The sequence below is a fragment of the Geotrypetes seraphini genome, chromosome 12 (assembly GCF_902459505.1).
Source record: "Geotrypetes seraphini chromosome 12, aGeoSer1.1, whole genome shotgun sequence".
NCBI lineage: Eukaryota > Metazoa > Chordata > Amphibia > Gymnophiona > Dermophiidae > Geotrypetes > Geotrypetes seraphini.
The window spans coordinates 82,865,582-82,883,750 of NC_047095.1; the positions used below are offsets into that span (position 1 = coordinate 82,865,582).

An 18,169-nucleotide genomic window follows, 5' to 3' on the forward strand; every position below is an offset into this window, starting at 1 on the left:
CTGGGGTTGACGGCAGTTAAAGAATAGAATGGGAATGGTGGTTGAACTGAATTTGGGGTGGAGATGGAGGTGGGTATGGAGAGGGATAGGGATATGATGTATTCCGGAAAGGCATTTAAGATCTGGTGTTAAATGATCATAATAATTACAAGTCAAAGATCTTGATGCTTTTTTGGAGTGTGTTTCTGTTTCTCTCTATGCTTATTTTTATCTCTATTTTGTTTACTTTAATTATTATTTTAATTCTATCTTTAAATTATTTATTCATTACTTGTTGGAATATTTCATTTCTATCTCTATCTTTTTATTTTTATTTTTCATACTGTTTCTTCAGGTACTTTAGTTAGATTGAGAGCCTTTAGGACAGTTAGGGAATTTCCAAGTACCTATCTTATTTATTTACTTTTTATTTATTGTATCTTTAATGCATCATTTTTGTAAACCGCTTAGAAACTAAATTAAATTAATACTGGAGGGGTGCTGGTCATGACTCCACCGGCTGCGCAGTGGAACTGAGCGGCTGTATGGCCTTTTGCTAAAAGGTGCGTGGCCACACAGCCACGCAGCTTAGAGGGAACATTGCTTCTGAGTTTGTTTTAACTAATAAACATTTTTTAAACACCCATAGAGAAAAAAAAATCAAAATAGGTGGATGTTGGTTAAACACCACTTGCCTAGTACCGTATTTTCGCGGATATAACGCGCACCCGTGTAAAACGCGCACACGGGTATAGCGCGCAGAAATCACGATGATATGTACAAAAACTTTGGTATACCGCGCTCACGGGTATACCGCGCATGCTGCCGGACGCTCCTTTCGCCCGCCCTGACTTTCTGTGCGCTGTCCCGACTCTCCGTTTACCCCCCCTGACTTCCGTGCACTGTCCCCCCTTGAAGGTCTGTCCCCATCCTGAAAGCCTGATGCCCCCCCCCGACGTCCGATACATCCCTCCCCCCGAAGGACCGCCGACTCCCCAACAATATCGGGCCAGGAGGGAGCCCAAATCCTCCTGGCCACGGCGACCCCCTAACCCCACCCCGCACTACATTACGGGCAGGAGGGATCCCAGGCCCTCCTGCCCTCGACGCAAACCCCCCTCCCCCCAACGACCGCCCCCCCCAAGAACCTCCGACCGCCCCCCCAGCCGACCCGCGACCCCCCTGGCGACCCCCACTACCCCCCCACCCCGTACCTTTGGTAGTTGGGCCAGAAGGGAGCCCAAACCCTCCTGGCCACGGTGACCCCCTAACCCCCCCCCGCACTACATTACGGGCAGGAGGGATCCCAGGCCCTCCTGCCCTCGACGCAAACCCCCCCCCCCCCCAACGCCCGCCCCCCCCCAAGAACCTCCGACCGCCCCCCCAGCCGACCCGCGACCCCCCTGGCGACCCCCACGACCCCCCCTTCCCCGTACCTTTGATAGTTGGCCGGACAGACGGGAGCCAAACCCGCCTGTCCGGCAGGCAGCCAACGAAGGAATGAGGCCGGATTGGCCCATCCATCCTAAAGCTCCGCCTACTGGTGGGGCCTAAGGCGCGTGGGCCAATCAGAATAGGCCCTGGAGCCTTAGGTCCCACCTGGGGGCGCGGCCTGAGGCACATGGTCGGGTTGGGCCCATGTGCCTCAGGCCGCGCCCCCAGGTGGGACCTAAGGCTCCAGGGCCTATTCTGATTGGCCCACTCGCCTTAGGCCCCACCAGTAGGCGGAGCTTTAGGACGGATGGGCCAATCCGGCCTCATTCCTTCATTGGCTGCCTGCCGGACAGGCGGGTTTGGCTCCCGTCTGTCCGGCCAACTACCAAAGGTACGGGGAAGGGGGGTGGGGGGGTCGTGGGGGTCGCCAGGGGGATCGCGGGTCGGCTAGGGGGCGGTCGGAGGTTCTTGGGGGGGGCGGTCGTTGGGGGGGGAGGGGGGTTTGCGTCGAGGGCAGGAGGGCCTGGGATCCCTCCTGCCCGTAATGTAGTGCGGGGTGGGGTTAGGGGGTCGCCGTGGCCAGGAGGGTTTGGGCTCCCTTCTGGCCCGATATTGTCGGGAAGTCGGCGGTCCTTCGGGGTGGGGGTGCGAGTGGTCCTGCCGGGGGGGGGGGGGATGTATCGGACGTCGGGGAGTCGGCCGGGCAAGAGGGCTTGGGCTCCCTCTTGCTCCGATCGTGGATGCGGGTGCGGGTGGGAGCGCGTGCGAGCGGTCGTTCGGGGTGGGGGTGCGAGCGGTCCTGCTGGGGGGGTGAATCGGGCGTCGGGCGGGGTGGGAACTATGTTTTAAAACTTTTGTATACCGCGCTCAGGCATATAACGCGCGAGGGGTATGCGCGGTACGTAAAAACACGTATAACGCGCGCGTTATATCCGCGAAAATACGGTACTCTCTCAGCCCTCCCCTTGCTCATCTTGTATTCTCTACTCTGTTTTTATGCCTTTTCTACACTGACAACCCCACAAGTGAAGCAAACTTAGATATTTAATTCCACCAGAAAAAGTACCTTCCTATTTGTAAAAATGCCGATAGAGATTTTTTTGTACTCAGTGAACCCCCTAATTAGCTGGAAATTAAACACTTAAATTTGATTTAGAAACACTTAAGAATAGACATCCTAATAACTGTATATGTGAGTGGCCAAGTTGGCCTTTAGGGCAGTATTGCCAGGGTACAGGGTTAGGGTTGACTTACGATCGCAATTGGTTCTGACTGCTAGGTCTTAAGTGGATCGAGACGTAAGTCGGCCTCTGTTAAATTTAAGCAAGAATATAGACTGGGTAATGATATTTTAATCATTTTAATCATCTTAAAAGCAATCTATTAACAACATTTTCTTTCTAAGTCAAACAACAATACAATTGTGGAAAAACAGACAAAAATAAGAAATGCAGTAAAGTACATTTAAGTCATGGCACAACTGGTGCTTGGCTGCGGATTGTCCATTTCTCCTTCTTCAGGCGAGGCTGCGGACCTGGTGATGGGTGGAGTTGTTCTTTTCATAAACATAGTGAGCTTCATCTGAATTGTTTACTTTTTTTTAATCTTCATAAATTTTGCAATAAGGACGAAATGTGTCGCGTGCCATCTGTTCAATCCTCACAAATCGTTCAGCGTTTGGGTCCATGTCTTCAAAATGGGCGAGGAGTTTATTCAGTAGAGATAACCCTTCTGACAATCCCTTTGTGGTGAACATTTGTTGTGGCGCCTCATCCTCTTGGTCTTTCTCTAATTCTCTTATTTTTTTCTTACGCCACTCTTTCTTCTTCTAATTCTATCAGCTCTTCATTCGTAAGTTCCCCTGATTCCTGGTCTAGCAACTCCTCAACATCTTCCATTTCACATTCCAATGAAAGGTCTTTTGACAGTTTCACTATTTCTTCACAAATCTCATCAAGTTCTTGTTCACTATTAAATCCAGCAAAGGTATTCACATAGGCGTAACACACTTCCATACACCATTCATTCACTTTTCCGTCACTGAGTCCCAAGCAGTAGCAAGATTTTTTATACACTTAAGAATGTTATACTGTTTCCAATAGTCACATAGTGATAGTTCAGGGTCGGCATCTATAGCAGCTATGGCTTGGGCGAAAGTGGTTCTGAGATAGTTTGCCTTCAAAGTAGCAATCGCCCCTTGGTCCATCGGTTGAATAAGTGGTATAGTGTTCGGGGGCAAAAATAACACTTTCACATTGGGCTAGAGATCAGCTAAGTGATGTGGATGTCCAGGCGCATTATCAAGCAACAGTAAAATTTTTAAGAGGGTTCCTTTCTTCAAACGGTACTCACACACTTGAGGAATAAAACAATTACTGTACCAATCCTCAAATAAAGCCTGGTTCATCCAGGCATTACGGCTTGATCTATAATAAACTGGCAAAGTGTGCTTGTTCACATTCTTAAATGCACGTGGATTTTCAGAATGGTAAATTAATAAGGGCTTCAACTTGAACCCATTGATATTCCCTCCAAGCAGTAGAGTGAGTCTATCCTTGTGTGCTTTAACTCCTGGCATGCTTTTGGCTTCTTTGTGGATATAAGTGCGTCCTGGCATCCGCTTCCAATATAACCCTGTTTCATCCACATTAAAAATTTGCTCTGTCAGGTAACCCTCCACCTTGATTATTTCTTCTAAACCATCAACAAACTTTTTAGCTCCTTCCTCATCCACACTCGCTGCTTCTCCAGTCACCCAAACATTATGCAACTGGAATCTATTTTTAAACCTAAACCAACCAGAACTTGCCACAAATTATTGCCACTAGTCTTCTCCAGCGTGTTCCTTTAAAGTCCCAAACAGACTTCTAGCTTTTGACTGTACTGTAAAGAGGCTTAAGGGCGTCCGCTTTTGAATCTAATCTTTGCTTACCGTAATCTTCTGTAAACCGCATAGAACTTCACGGTATTGCGGTATATAAGCTGTTGTTATTATTATTATTATTATTATCTTCCATCCAAATGTTTAACAATTTCTCCATTTCATGGATGGGCCCAGTACATTGCTTCGTAATCACTGTTGACCGCAAAGGTGCAGAACCTTTCACAGTTTCACAAATTCTATTTTTTTTTCCTTTATAATAGTCGACACAGTAGAGTGTGATAACTTTATATCGCATGCGATTGCATTCACTTTCTTTCCTCCTTCATATTGTTTTATTATCATCATTTTAGTGTCTAGATCTATGGCCTTTTTTTCCTTTTTGGAAGGCTGAGGAGTGGACAGAGACAATTTTCTCTTCGTTGTCATTTTTACTGTATGAAATCGCCAAAACAACACGCAGAAACTCACGTGGGGCAACACCCCTGCATATGTTATCACGCTGCGCAGCGAGACTTCGGAGAGCGGAAGTCGCGTCGTAAGATCGAACAGTCGTAACTTGGATAGGTCATAAGTCGACGACTACCTGTATTGCTGAGCAGCTTACCAGTCGGAAGGTGATACTGTGAGACATAGCGGGGTAGACACAAAGTCCAGTGGAAAGATTGTTTCCTGATATAATATAATAGATGCACATCACTAAATTAGTTCATACCTGCAGGCTTGGCTTGCCTTGTCTTGGAGACAGAGGAACTAGGACATTTCTGTTGCGTAAGTTCTAAACTATCACAAGTAAAATGTCTGCCACGTAAATAAATGTTGGAATATTTCCTGCTGAGGCTCTGTATGTTGGTGTGGGGATGGGGGGAGGAATAAGAAAGATTGGGAGTATGTGAGAGGTATCTCCTGTGCAGCTGGTTTTTGAGTGTAAAAGCCTCAGCTGTTCTTGGGAATTCTTTGAGTTCATTGAGAAAAGCTTTGCATCCAGCTGTGATTGCTGCTAGATCCTCCCACGCATGGATAGGATTTAATCAGCCTCCCATGACCCTGGTAGGGAGGAGAGGAGGCAGACTTTCCTCCCAGAGGACTGCAGCTGATGTTTTTTTTTCCAGCTGTGTTCTGGCTCTTCATTGTTTCCAAATTTACATTGTGACGTGAATCATTCTGGAGGAGGAGTCCCATTTTTTACATGCAAAACAGGAAGGAATCACCTGGGTTCCATAATACAAATTTGTCTAGCAAATTTGTGAGGGCAGTTTTCAAAGGATTTGATGTGAATAAACACTTCTATCAATGCAAAAGTGCCTTTGAAAATTCCTCCTTTCTCCCTCAGTAAAGGTGAAAATACTTGTGCTGTTGTGCAATACATGTACTTTTTACCCTTGGGGAATAGGGGTGGGAGGTATGTATGTATTTACCACTTTTTCATGACCTTCATCCAAAGTGGTTTATGTTACATTGAATAGTAATCAGGTACTCTTAAGTATTTCCCCTATCTGTCCCGGCAGCAATTTTCCCTCTGAGGACCAAGTTCATGTGAGCAAGATCTTTTTTTCGTAAGAAAGACTGAGTTAATGTGAGCAGAAATTTTCCATTACTTTACCCTGATGGTATTATAAATTAAGAATTACAAAAAAAGAAAAATAAGATATTTTATTGAAAGGATTTAAAATATTTTTTTTGTTATCTCTGAGGCCAACACCTCCTTCCCCCGGTCAAGATAATAAGCTGTCCTGACTTGAAAAAAGTTGGACAAAATATATTAAAATATAGTCCAGTGTAAATATATCTTCATTCTATTTTCTTTTTCTATTTATTAACCTTTATAAACATGGGTACTACACAACTTTATCCTGAATTAAAAATAAAATTATTTTTTCTGTCTTTGTTTTCTGGCCATTTACTTCTCTGGGTTCGGCTTTTCTCCATCTCAAGTCTCTTGCCAAGACTTTTCTTTCGGCTTTCTTCAATTTATTTTTCTACCTATTTGTCCAGATTTAACTCATTCTTACTATCTAGTCTTCAAGTTCCCTCTTGTTTACAGGCTACTTCCAGCTTTCCATCTCTTTTCCCTCACCCTGGCTCTCCTATTTTACTTTCCCTTATTCCCGTGTTTCACTAATTGTACCGTCTTTCTCTTCCCCTTCTATACAGTGTTTGCCCCTGTATATGCCCTTTCTTTCCCCTCCCTTCATTATCTCCCTCCTTTTTGTTCCCCCCACCACCAAATATCTGCTCAGTTCTCTCCCCTCTTCCATCCAGCATCTGCCTCCTCTCCCATTTTCATCCAGCATTTCCACACTTTCTCCCTTTCCATCAGTATCTCCCTCCTCTGTCTCATCCCCTTTCCATACAGTCTGCCCCCTCTCTCCCCTTTCACTTCCCCCTTCCATAGTCTTCCTTTCATCATCTCCATACTATCTCTCCCCTCTTTCATCCAGCCTTCTGTCTCCTTCCTATACAGCTTATCCCCCTTTCTTTTCAGTATATTCCCTTTCTTTCCCTTACCTTCCATACATCTCCCCTTTCACGTCCCCCATTCCATCATCTCTCTCCTCTTTGTACCCCACCCCCAACAACTGCCCTCTCTTCCCCCTCTTCTATCTAGAATCTGTCTTCCCACTTGTATACAAAATCTGCCCCCTCTCTCTCCTCCTACCCCAAACCATTTCCACCAACTTCTGCCTTCTCTCTCTCCTGCCACCCCACTTCCACCAATATCTGTCCCACCCATCCCATATCTATCATAGTCTGCCCTTAGCATCCCCACTGCTGCTGCTGCTTTCCCGAAGCAGCAGTAGCAGCGCCAAAGTGAAACCAGCTGCAGGACTTTCCTGTACATACTCATGGCTGCCAGCTCTGCCCCAGAAGAAGTGACATCGGAGAGGGCAGGCTGGTAGCCATGGGTATGTATGGGAAGGTCCTGCTGCCAGTCTGTTTCATTTTGCCACTGCTGCTTCGGGAAAGTGTCAGGTACTGATTTTACTGGCTGTATGGTGGGGGCTGAATGGCTATGCTTCCTCCTGCTAAAAGTTGCACGGTTGCACAGTCACGTAACTTTGAGGGAACATTACCTGGCAAGCTCACAATCTAACTGTGGTACCTGGGGCAGTGGAGGGTTAAGTGACTTGCCCAGAGTCACAAGGAGCAGGCTGAAAACAGAGACTGGTAAGCACAAATTAATATGGTTTCAATTGAGTAATTGTTTCCAACACAGCTGGTTATCTGGCATTAGGATCTGGTATAGGCTTGGGCCTAGGGCATCAGTTACTAAGTACGGTCTATTCCTCTTTGCTGCTCCAAAGGGGGAGGTTTGGTCTGTGGTTCAGTAACACGACCTTACTCCCAATCTTGAAGGGACCTTAAATCCATATCTTTCGTATATACTTCCTGCATATAATCCCTAGAAATTTCAGTGCTAGCCAGCACAGTAGTCTGTATTTCTTTTAGATGTTCTTGCAAGAATTTCATCCAACTAATTAGCAAGAATTACTGTGGTCCTCTGGAAGTAAAGGATACACAGATTTTTTCCCATTGGCCTTCCCATCAAGGCTTCATAGGGAGCAAAGCCTGTGCACTTTATTAGCTCTGGTACACATAAGGACTGGTCCCAGTTTTTTTTCCATTCAGATTCAGCATAGGGCTAAAATGGGACTTAATATGTTATGTTAATCAGGTTTTCTATTCTGCCTTTACGTATTCAGTTCAAGGTCAGATTACATTACAAGAGGCTGGGTCAGTTACCCAGGAAGTTACTATGGACAGTTTGACATGGACATTCAATAGGATTGCTAGTACAGGTAGATCAGTACAGCTATTAATACATTTAGGTTATAGTTAGAAATACATAGTTACAAGTGGGTCATTGTGGGCTCATCGTTATGTCCCAGGAGTTGCATTAGACAGTTTAGAAATGGGCGTTTACAATTACCATTTCAGTTACTTCAGGGTTGGCTCCCTATCTTGGTACAGAACGTAGTGTAAGCGGTAGTTGGTTCCAGAATTTTGCTAATTGATATTGCAGTAGGATGATCAGCTTAGGTAGTTGGGGGCATTACCTGTCGGCAGTGATGCCTAATTTAAACTTCATCCTTGCGGTTATGGGCAGCCAATGTAGTTTCATATAGTAGGGCTGTAGGTGTTCCAGTTTTTATAGTCCTTATACGAGTCTTACAGCTGCATTTTGAACTACCCTAAAACATCTCACAACCATCAAACAGAAATCACCACACTAACATGTGCCTACCAAAACATCAGAGCCTTAGGCCCAAAAATAGAACATATTAAAAACTGGATAAAAAACGATAACCTAGACTGCCTCTTCCTTACAGAAACCTGGCTAACATCAGAGACAGATCCCAGAATAACGGAAGTCTGCCATCAGGGATACAAAATAACAGTGTCTTGCAGAGAGAAAAAAAGAGGAGGAGGACTTGCAATCATTTTCAAAGATTCCCTAACCCTAAACATTCTCGAAAAAACATCCATCCCACACATGGACCTTCTAGCATGCCAACTCTCAAGCATCACACTAAAGAACACACTAAATTGCATGCTCTGCTACATACCGCCGGGAAACTGGACCACAGTAAGATCTGAATTTGAAAACTTCATATATCAAAACTCACTCACAGCAGCACACAACCTTATCCTAGGAGATATAAACCTACATCTTGAAGCCCAAACATCCAAACCAGCTGATAACCTTCTATCATTCCTCGACGCCTTATCCTTCCGAATCTTAAATCCACAAACTACCCATGAAAAAGGACACCAACTTGACATAGCAGCCTTCATGACCCATCAACCATCCACTTCAGAAATTCAAACATCTAATGGAACCCGGTCCCCTTCCCTGTGGTCAGACCACTACACATACACTTTCAACTTAATCTGGACCAAAAACAAAAAAAATAACCTCCACCTCACGCAAGCACATCGAACCCATCAAATTCTGGACTAAAATAGATGAATCAATCCTGGAATGCAACTCCAAGGACTTCATTTCACATTGGTGCAATTTGAGCGATAGTACCCTTGATGAGCTAACCCCATCACAAATCAAAACTAGAACCAGCAGACGATCTGACCAATGGTTTGACAATGATCTACTCCTACTCAAAAGACAATATAGAAGACTAGAAAGAAAATGGAGAAAAAACAACCTAGAACACACGAAAACCACCTAGAAAAAAATTAACAAACAATACAAAATACAACTAAAGGATAAGAGGAAAACATACTACACCAACCTAATTGGGAAAGAAACCCAAGACTCCAAAAAACTATTCCAAATATTAAAACAACCACTAACCTCCCCCCCTCCCTCAGCCACCCTCTTAGCAGAACACTTCAAGAAAAAAATCACAAATGCCAGAGCTACCCTCAACTGCACTCCACCTCACCTAATTGAATTCACAATATGTCCCACTGAAAAAGAGTCAACAGCCGCAGACAAATCTTGGTCCCCAATTCCCCAATGGCCTGAATTCAACAAACTCTACAAAAAGTACAGCCATGCATCCTGTGACCTCAACCACTGCCCACCATATCTCCTAACAACGTCCAGTACAAAATTCCATATTCTACTCCTTCAATGGATACAAAACATGCTCACAGATGGCCTTTTCCCAACTAACCTCAGTGAAATCATCATCACCCCGATCCTTAAAGACGCTAAGGGACCAACTGATCAACCTTCCAACTATAGACCCATCGCCTCAATCCCTCTATACGTCAAACTAATAGAAGGACTAGTAGCTAAACTCCTCAACACCTACCTAGAAAATCATAACATACTGCACTCCACACAATCTGGCTTCAGAACCAACTTCAGCACAGAGACATTACTAGGTTCCCTTATGGACACAGTTAGACAACATCTCAGCACTGGAAAAAGAATTCTTCTCCTACAACTGGATCTAACCGCAGCATTTGACCTGGTAGACCATAACATACTGCAAATTTTAGATTCAATAGGTATCTCAGACAATGTACTCTCATGGTTTGAGGGTTTCCTAAAATCCAGAACATAGAGTTAAATCAGATAAAGAAAAATCTGAACCTTGGTCCAACCCCTGTGGAGTACCACAAGGATCCCCTCTATCTCCTACTTTATTCAACCTATATACTGCCTCCCTCGGAACGTACATGGAAAAACTAGGCATAACCTACTAGTTATGCAGATGACTTCACCATCCTCATACCTTTTGATCAACCAAAGACCACCATAACAGACACTCTACACCGAACTCTGGAAACAGTAGCGAACTGGATGGAAGACCACAAACTGAAACTCAACCCAGACAAAACAAAATTCATCCTCGAAAATAACAAAACCCCAACTATTACCAACATAGAAATCAACTTGATCAATTACCCCATTCAAAACACCCTGAAACTACTAGGAGTGACAATACACAGATGTTGCACCATGTAATCACAAATAAACAAAACAATTCAGAAATCTTTCGCCGTAATGAGGAACCTAAGACAAAAACGCAAATTCTTCGAAAGAGCACAATTCCAGCTCATAGTTCAATCCCTTATCCTAGTATACTGGATTATTGCAACATCCTCTATCTCCCATGCCCTGCAACAATGATCAAACAACTGCAAACAGTACAAAATACAGCACTAAGACTCGTCTACTCCCTAAAAAAACACGACCACATTACTGAAGCTTTCATGAGCTCACACTGGCTCCCAATCCAGGAAAGAATACTATTCAAATTTTACTGCACGCTATTTAAAGCCATAAACAGTGACAGCCCAACCCACCTGAACAACCGACTCATCCATAATACCTCAACCAGACATAGAAAATCTCACACCCCATTCACATACCCGCCAATCAAAGAAGTTAAATGAAAAAAACTTTACAACGGCCTCCTAGTCACCCAAGCAGCGAAACTGGATAACCAAATCTCCAATCTGCTGATAACAACCACGGACTACAGGTTATTCAGAAAATAAATAAAGACCATACTCTTCAAGAAATCCCTGATTAAGTCTTAACATCACAATTACCTCATTCCTCCTATCTTCTTCTTAACTCCCTGAGAATACCTGACTCTTCACTAGTCATGACCACTGATCTCTTCTTGTAACGGACCACTGTTCCCTTCTTGTAACAGACCAACCTTAAATCTTTTGTAATCTACCCTAAATCTTTTGTAATCCATCTTGAACTGCAAGGTAATGGTGGAATAGAAATCTCTAATGTAATGTGATAGCAACGTTTTAGAGAAGGGTTACCAGACGTCTGGATTTATCTGGACATGTCCTCTTTTTAGAGGATATGTCCGGACGGCTTTTCAAAACCTGGCACTTTGTCCATGTTTTGAAAAGTTTCCAGCTTGGGACCGTGTCAGGAGGGCATCTATGCAAGCGCGGTTGCAACGCGGTGACATCACACCTGCACATGCACAGATGCCCTCTCGACACGGCTCCAAGTGGTAGCTTGAGGGGGGCGAGGCTAAGGCAGAATGGGGCGGGGCGAGATGGAACTGGGTAGGGCCACAGGTCCAGATTTTACAGTAGCAAAATCTGGTAACCCTGTTTTAGAGCAAAGAACACTTCTCCCTCGGTATTCACTAGGAATAGGGGCAGAGCTGGACCGCGAATATCTTCTTGTCTGGCTCTGACCCACCCCGCCTCCCTCTCGCCTTCCCCCCAGCATCCTGGCCTTACCTGGTGGTCTAGCGAGCTTTCGGGGCAGGAGCGACCTTCCTACGCTCCTGCCCTGTGCAGTTTGCCTATAGGAAATGACTGCCGTGAGTTCCCGTAGTCCTGCCCCAAAAGCCCGCTAGACCACCAGGTAAGGCCGGGATGCCGGGAGGAAGGCTGGAGAGAGGCGGGAACATGCTAAACTATTGGGGGGGGTTCCCCCATACCCCCAAAAAATCATGAATATGTGAAATTGCGAGTGTTGAAACTGTGAATGGGGAGGGGAGAGGGAAGTGTAGTGTTACATTACAATAGTCTAGTTGCGATAGGATTAGGGACTGATTCATGTGCAGCATGTACTAAACATTTGCTGCAATTCGAATGCAAAATTCTGGTGATGTGTGCACTAGTACCAGCTACAATGGTAAATTTGACAAGGAGGTTTCCCTGAGAAAAGGTGCTTCCAAGATGCTTGGGTACTTGACCTGCAAACAAAGGGAAACTGAAAGTTAGCCCTTGTGGGTCCCATATGTGCCACATTTTTCAATCAGCTGGAGCCTTTGCAGGCCATGATAGGATATGAATTTTAAATTTAATAACTTACTTTTTCTCCAGATCCAAGCTCAGGATGAGTTACTATCTGGTACATGTAGTGTTTTCTGTCCAAGTGAACATACAGTTGAGGTTGTACCTGAGGCAATGGGGAGTGATGTGACTTTCTCAAAGTCAGAAGGCGCATCAGTAGAAGAGGCAGAATTTGAACCCTAGCTTCCCTGGTTCTCAGTTTGCTGCTCCAACCACTAGGGTACTACTTTTAAAGGATGAAGAGAAGATGCTTTGGTCCATGAGCTTTCAAGACTACTCAGGCCTCTTTCTCAGATGTGACCCTTTGGGTTTCATAGATTTAAAGGCATGCATTCTAGTTAAAATATCCTGTCTCAGGTCAAGGACCTATTCATAAATGCCTGTTTGCTTTCCTGCACATCCCTCTCTGCTGGTTACAAGATGGCTCTGTAGTACCAACAGCTTTCATTTATTCAGCACAGAGCACTGAACATTGGTATTTGAGTGATGTAACAAGTTTAGTGGAATATATTAATAACTGAAAAGGAAATTTCAGTAATCCTTTGTGCTTAGCTCTGAGGATGTGATCAGTGGTTTAAAAGAATCTGTATTTTAATTATGAATGACTCTTTTCTAAAATGAGTGCCTGGTGACTGAGGAAGTACTCCTCGTCTTTCAGGCAAAGCAGCTCTGTTCCATGGTGCTCTAACATATTTTATGTTGCTTTCTGCTCTTTTGATTGCTTTCTTAAAGCCTGCAACTGTAATGGCCGGTCCCAGGAATGTTACTTTGACCCTGAGCTGTACCGGTCCACGGGTCATGGAGGTCACTGCACTGGTTGTTCAGATGATACCGATGGAGCCAACTGTGAGAGGTGCCGAGAGAACTTCTACCGCCTGGGGAGCGAGGAGCGCTGCCAGTTCTGCAACTGTAATTCTGTTGGTAAGTGGGAGTATTGTGATGTTCTCTCCTACTGAAGCAACATGCAAAAAGCACAGCTAACACCTATAAAGTTGTGCTTGATTTGTTTTTTTATAATTTGTAAATATGCATGACTTGTGAGGCAGAGGTTGAGACTGCCTTCATTAATCCTCATTTTGAGCTGAGAGATTCTCTCTGATGCAGAAACTTGTCTGGAGTAGAAACAATGACCTCTAGTGGTGAATGGTGAGATATACAATTTAAAGTATACTGCTTGGTATAGCTAAAGGTTGATCTTAAGGCTACTGACTGTAGTTCTAACAGCTGTGGTTCTATACAGTAAAATCAGGAAGTTCCACAAATATTTTCTAGGCTGTCTTGGGACAGAGGACATCACACGATGTGATACCCACCAGCAAGCCTTCTCTGGAGTAGCCCCCACACTCTAGAGAGCATGTTCTGAAAGAATGGCGCTTAACACTGTCTCTACTTCAGGAAGCATGTGAAAGCTTGGCTCTTCAACCAGTTGTTTAATGGGAGAAGTAATTGACTTGCTAGACACACTCATACACACAAGTGACACCAGCTGCACATTTTATAACAGGGCATGATTTATCCATCCCTACCCTAGCTGAGAATTCTCAAGCACCATTCTGACCTCATATGCAACTTCTTTAATTTAGTCCCCTTATTTTCTTACTCCTGCTACTCTTTCTTATGTATCTATATGCTCCATCTTTGTTTACACCTTATGTTTTACCATGTATTGTGTTGACATTGTAATGAGCATTACTTTCATTGTAATTTGAATATTTTTACTACTATAATCATCTGTTGCTTATGTTTGTCTTATTCTTGATGTTACACAACCTTGAGTGAATTCCTTCAAAAAGGCGGTAAATAAATCCTAATAAATAAATAGTAGCAGAGCTTGTCATTGGGCAGATGCCCAGCCAGCTGTGGTAGATAGTATTTGGTGGCAGCAGCAAATTATGCATACTGAGTATCCCTGTGGGACAGATGTTCCTGTCCAAATCATGGCCTGGGAAATTGGTTATGGTTTCTAAATAGTCCTAGATGGGTTTACAGTAATAAAATTATGGTAAACTTGGGTAGTCTCAGTCAAGTCTAGAAATTAGTGTAAGATTTGGAGGGTTAGGTACAACCTTTTCATATACATTGCATTAGTGATTTCTATTCTGCCATTACCTTGCGGTTCAAGGCGGATTACATAAGAATTGTTATGATATTAAGAAGAACTTTAAGGAATAGTCTGAACATTTTCTAATTTGCTAAGGAGTAGATAGTATTTCAGGTGAAGCTTGAGACATGCCTGGTTGTGTTATATTGGTTTTATGTATTTTTTTGAAGAGTAGGATTTTTGTTATCTTTTCTGAAGGTTTTGTAGTCTGTGGTGTAGAGATCAGCAGATTGGTGATTTGTCTGTCCAGTTTCGCTGCTCTGGTGGCCAGTAGGTTGTCATATATTTTTCTTCGTTTGACATTTTTGGTTGGTGGGTGTGTGAATAGTGTATGGGTTCTCCTGTGTCTGGTTGAGGTGGATTGAATTAGTTGATTGTTCCAATAGGTTGGGCTGTCTCCTTTTATAGCTCTAAATGGTAGGCAGTGGAATTTGAAGTGTACTCTGGCTTGTATTGGGAGCCAGTGTAAGTCATGGTATGCCTCTGTGATGTGGTCGTATTTTTTCAGTGAATAGATAAGTCTTAGAGCTGTGTTTTGTATTGTTTGTAGTTGTTTTATCATGGTTGCTGGGCAGGGGAGATATAGTATGTTGCAGTAGTCTGTTAGGCCTAGGATTAGTGATTGTACCATGAGTTGGAATTGCTTTTTGTCTAAGAATTTTCAAACTTGTCTTAGGTTTCTTATAATAGCAAATGATGTTTTTGTTATTTTGTTGATTTGTGGTTGAATGGTACAGCCTCTATCTGTCAGCAGTCCAAGGAGTTTTAGTGTGAGTTGAATGGGGTATGAGATCGAGTTTATTACTAGGTTTGTTAAGGTTGGGGTTTTGCTGTTTTCTAGGAGGATGAAGTTTGTTATGTCAGGGTTAAGCTTTACTTTGTGTTCTTTCATCCATGTTTCTACTGTTTCAAGTGTTATCCCAGGACAAGCAAGCAGGTATTCTCACTAGTGGGTGATGTCATCCAGCGGAGCCCCGATGCGGACGTCTCACAAGCATACTTTCTTGTAGAAACTTTCAGAAGTTTCGAGTCACCCGCACCGTGCATGCGCGAGTGCCTTCCCGCCCGATGCACCGGGCGTGTCTCCTCAGTTCTTACTTTTCCACGGAGCTGATGAGTCCGTCTTCAATTCTCTGCGCGAAGTATCTTCACTTGTGCCTTCTAGACCCACGGTTTTGTGTTCTTTTACTCATCATCGTTGGTTTTTCATCGTATTTTATTGTTTTTCAAAAAATAAAAATTTATTCTCCTAAGTTGCCAACTCTCCCACCATCTCATTGTGGTTAGCTTGGAGGTCACCCACTAGTGAGAATACCTGCCTGCTTGTCCTGGGATAAAGCAATGTTACTTACCGTAATAGTTGTTATCCAGGGACAGCAGGCAGCTATTCTCACGTCCCACCCACCTCCCCTGGGTTGGCTTCTCTGCTAGCGATATGAACTGAGGAGACACGCCCGGTGCATCGGGCGGGAAGGCACTTGCGCATGCGCGGTGCGGGCGACTCGAAACTTCTGAAAGTTTCTACAAGCAAGTATGCTTGTGAGACGTCCGCATCGGGGCTCCGTTGGATGACGTCACCCACTAGTGAGAATAGCTGCCTGCTGAGCCTGGATAACAACTGTTACGGTAAGTAACATTGCTTTCTGTGTATTGTGCCTACCATGGATGGTGCTGGTTGGTCTAAGGGGAGGAGAATGGTGATGTCATCTGCATAGCTGTAGGAGGTTAGGCCTAGCTTGCCCAGGTAGGAGCCGAGGGAAGCAATGTATAGGTTGAAGTGTGTGGAAGACAGAGGTGATCCTTGGGGTACTCCGCAGGGGTTGGACCATGGTTCTGATTTTTCTTTGTTTGTTTTAACTCTGTAAGTTATGGATTGTAGGAATCCTTTAAACCATGATAGTACCTTGCCTGTGATTCCTATTGAGTCTAATGTTTGTTAAAGGATGTCATGGTCTACCAGGTCAAAGGCTGCGGAGAGGTCTAGTTGTATGATCAGCATTTTCTTGCCTGTGCTGAGGTGTTATCTAACGGTGTTCATGAGTGTGTCTAGTAGAGTCTCAGTGCTGTGGTTGGTTTTGAAGCCAGACTGTGGGGGGTGGAATAAATTGTGGTTTTCTAGGTATAAGGTTAGGGCTTTAGTTACGAGGCCTTCCATTAGCTTGACGTAAAGTGGGATTGAGACTATGGGTCTGTAGTTGGATGGTTGGTCTTTTGCTCTTTTGGGGTCTTTTAGGATCGGAGTTATGATGATTTCGCTGAGGTCTTGTGAGAAAAGGCCATCTGTGAGTGAGGTTTGTGTCCATTGTAGGAGTAGAGTGAGAAATAGTGTACTGGAGGTTTACAGTAGGTATAGGGGGCAGTGATTAAGGTCACAGGCTGCGTGGCTGTATTTATTATACAGTTTGTTGAGGTCTGACCATTGTATAGGTAAGAAGTGGGACCAGGTCCTGTCTGCTGCAACTGATTCTTTCTCTGTGTGGGGAGTTGAGATCTTTCCTGAGAAACACAGTCTTATACATCCTTTGTCCTGTTTTGAAAGTTGTCATGCTCTGTCTGATTCTGGAAAGTCTTTGCTTAGGAGTGTTCTCTATTGTCTTTCTCTTTATCAAGGGTCATAATAATGCTGTTTGTATTAGCCAGTAACTGAGACAGAGAGATAAAGGGATTTGTACATGATTGTAGTGTCTTTGATAGAATAGGTTTGAGTTTGCATTCTCCAAGTTCTTCTGATTTATTTGGTGTTGGAACCACTGGAGGTTACAGTCAGTACTTTTGTATTTACTATGTAGGTTTGGCACATCCACTTCATAATCCCTTGATGGATTCATTTTGAAGTAAAGCACTTTGCTTTGTAGAGCTTCTTAGCAAAAAATGACAGTAAAACCAAACATATAAATAATTTGTTACACAAAAGCATAAATATTCTAGTGCAATATGTCTAGTGATTCTGGACTATAGGGTTTTACATCTGAACCTACAAATTGCTTGCAGAAAGCTGTCAATCATCATTTCAACTCCATCTCCTTCCCAGGGAGCTGCTCCTGCCCTCTTTTTGTTTTTTGCAAGCAAGTTGCTCAGAAATGTTTCTGCTCTACTCTGCAGTTTTATTATTTTCTGGCACTTTTTCTAAGTGTTTGATTGGAGGCTCAGTGCCCAGGGGTTCCCACTTGCTGGGACCTCTTCCTGGTAGAAGATGCAGACTCGCATTATGGAAGTCTGCTGCTAGCAGGATCAGTCCTTGGGGACACATAGCTAGCCAGCCTGCTTTTGTATTATGCATAGCTGCTGGCACCCCTGCTTTATTCAGGAGCTTGAGTGCATGTTGTTAGGCTCCTTTTTGGCTCGGCCAGGATTAATAGTGGGCCGGCTGAGTAGTTGGTTGAGGCTCAGTCTGACCTTGGTCCAACTAGCAGCCTGAAGACCAGATTTGTCCAGCAAATCTGTGAGGCAGAGATCTTGCTCCAGCTGAATTCCTATACTGAAGCAGGCAAGCATCGCATTGCACAGTAGGTAAGGCTATT

The 18,169-nt window shown here is 44.1% G+C and overlaps 1 protein-coding gene across 1 annotated transcript in view; it reads left to right on the top strand.

The window, feature by feature from the left end:
- LAMC1 (laminin subunit gamma 1) overlaps window positions 1–18,169 on the top strand; it is a 344,488-nt gene that overhangs the window by 230,151 nt on the left and 96,168 nt on the right. The window contains exon 5 of the mRNA XM_033915414.1: window positions 13,280–13,468. Coding sequence (XP_033771305.1) covers window positions 13,280–13,468 — 189 coding nt within the window. The remainder of the gene's footprint in view (window positions 1–13,279; window positions 13,469–18,169) is intronic.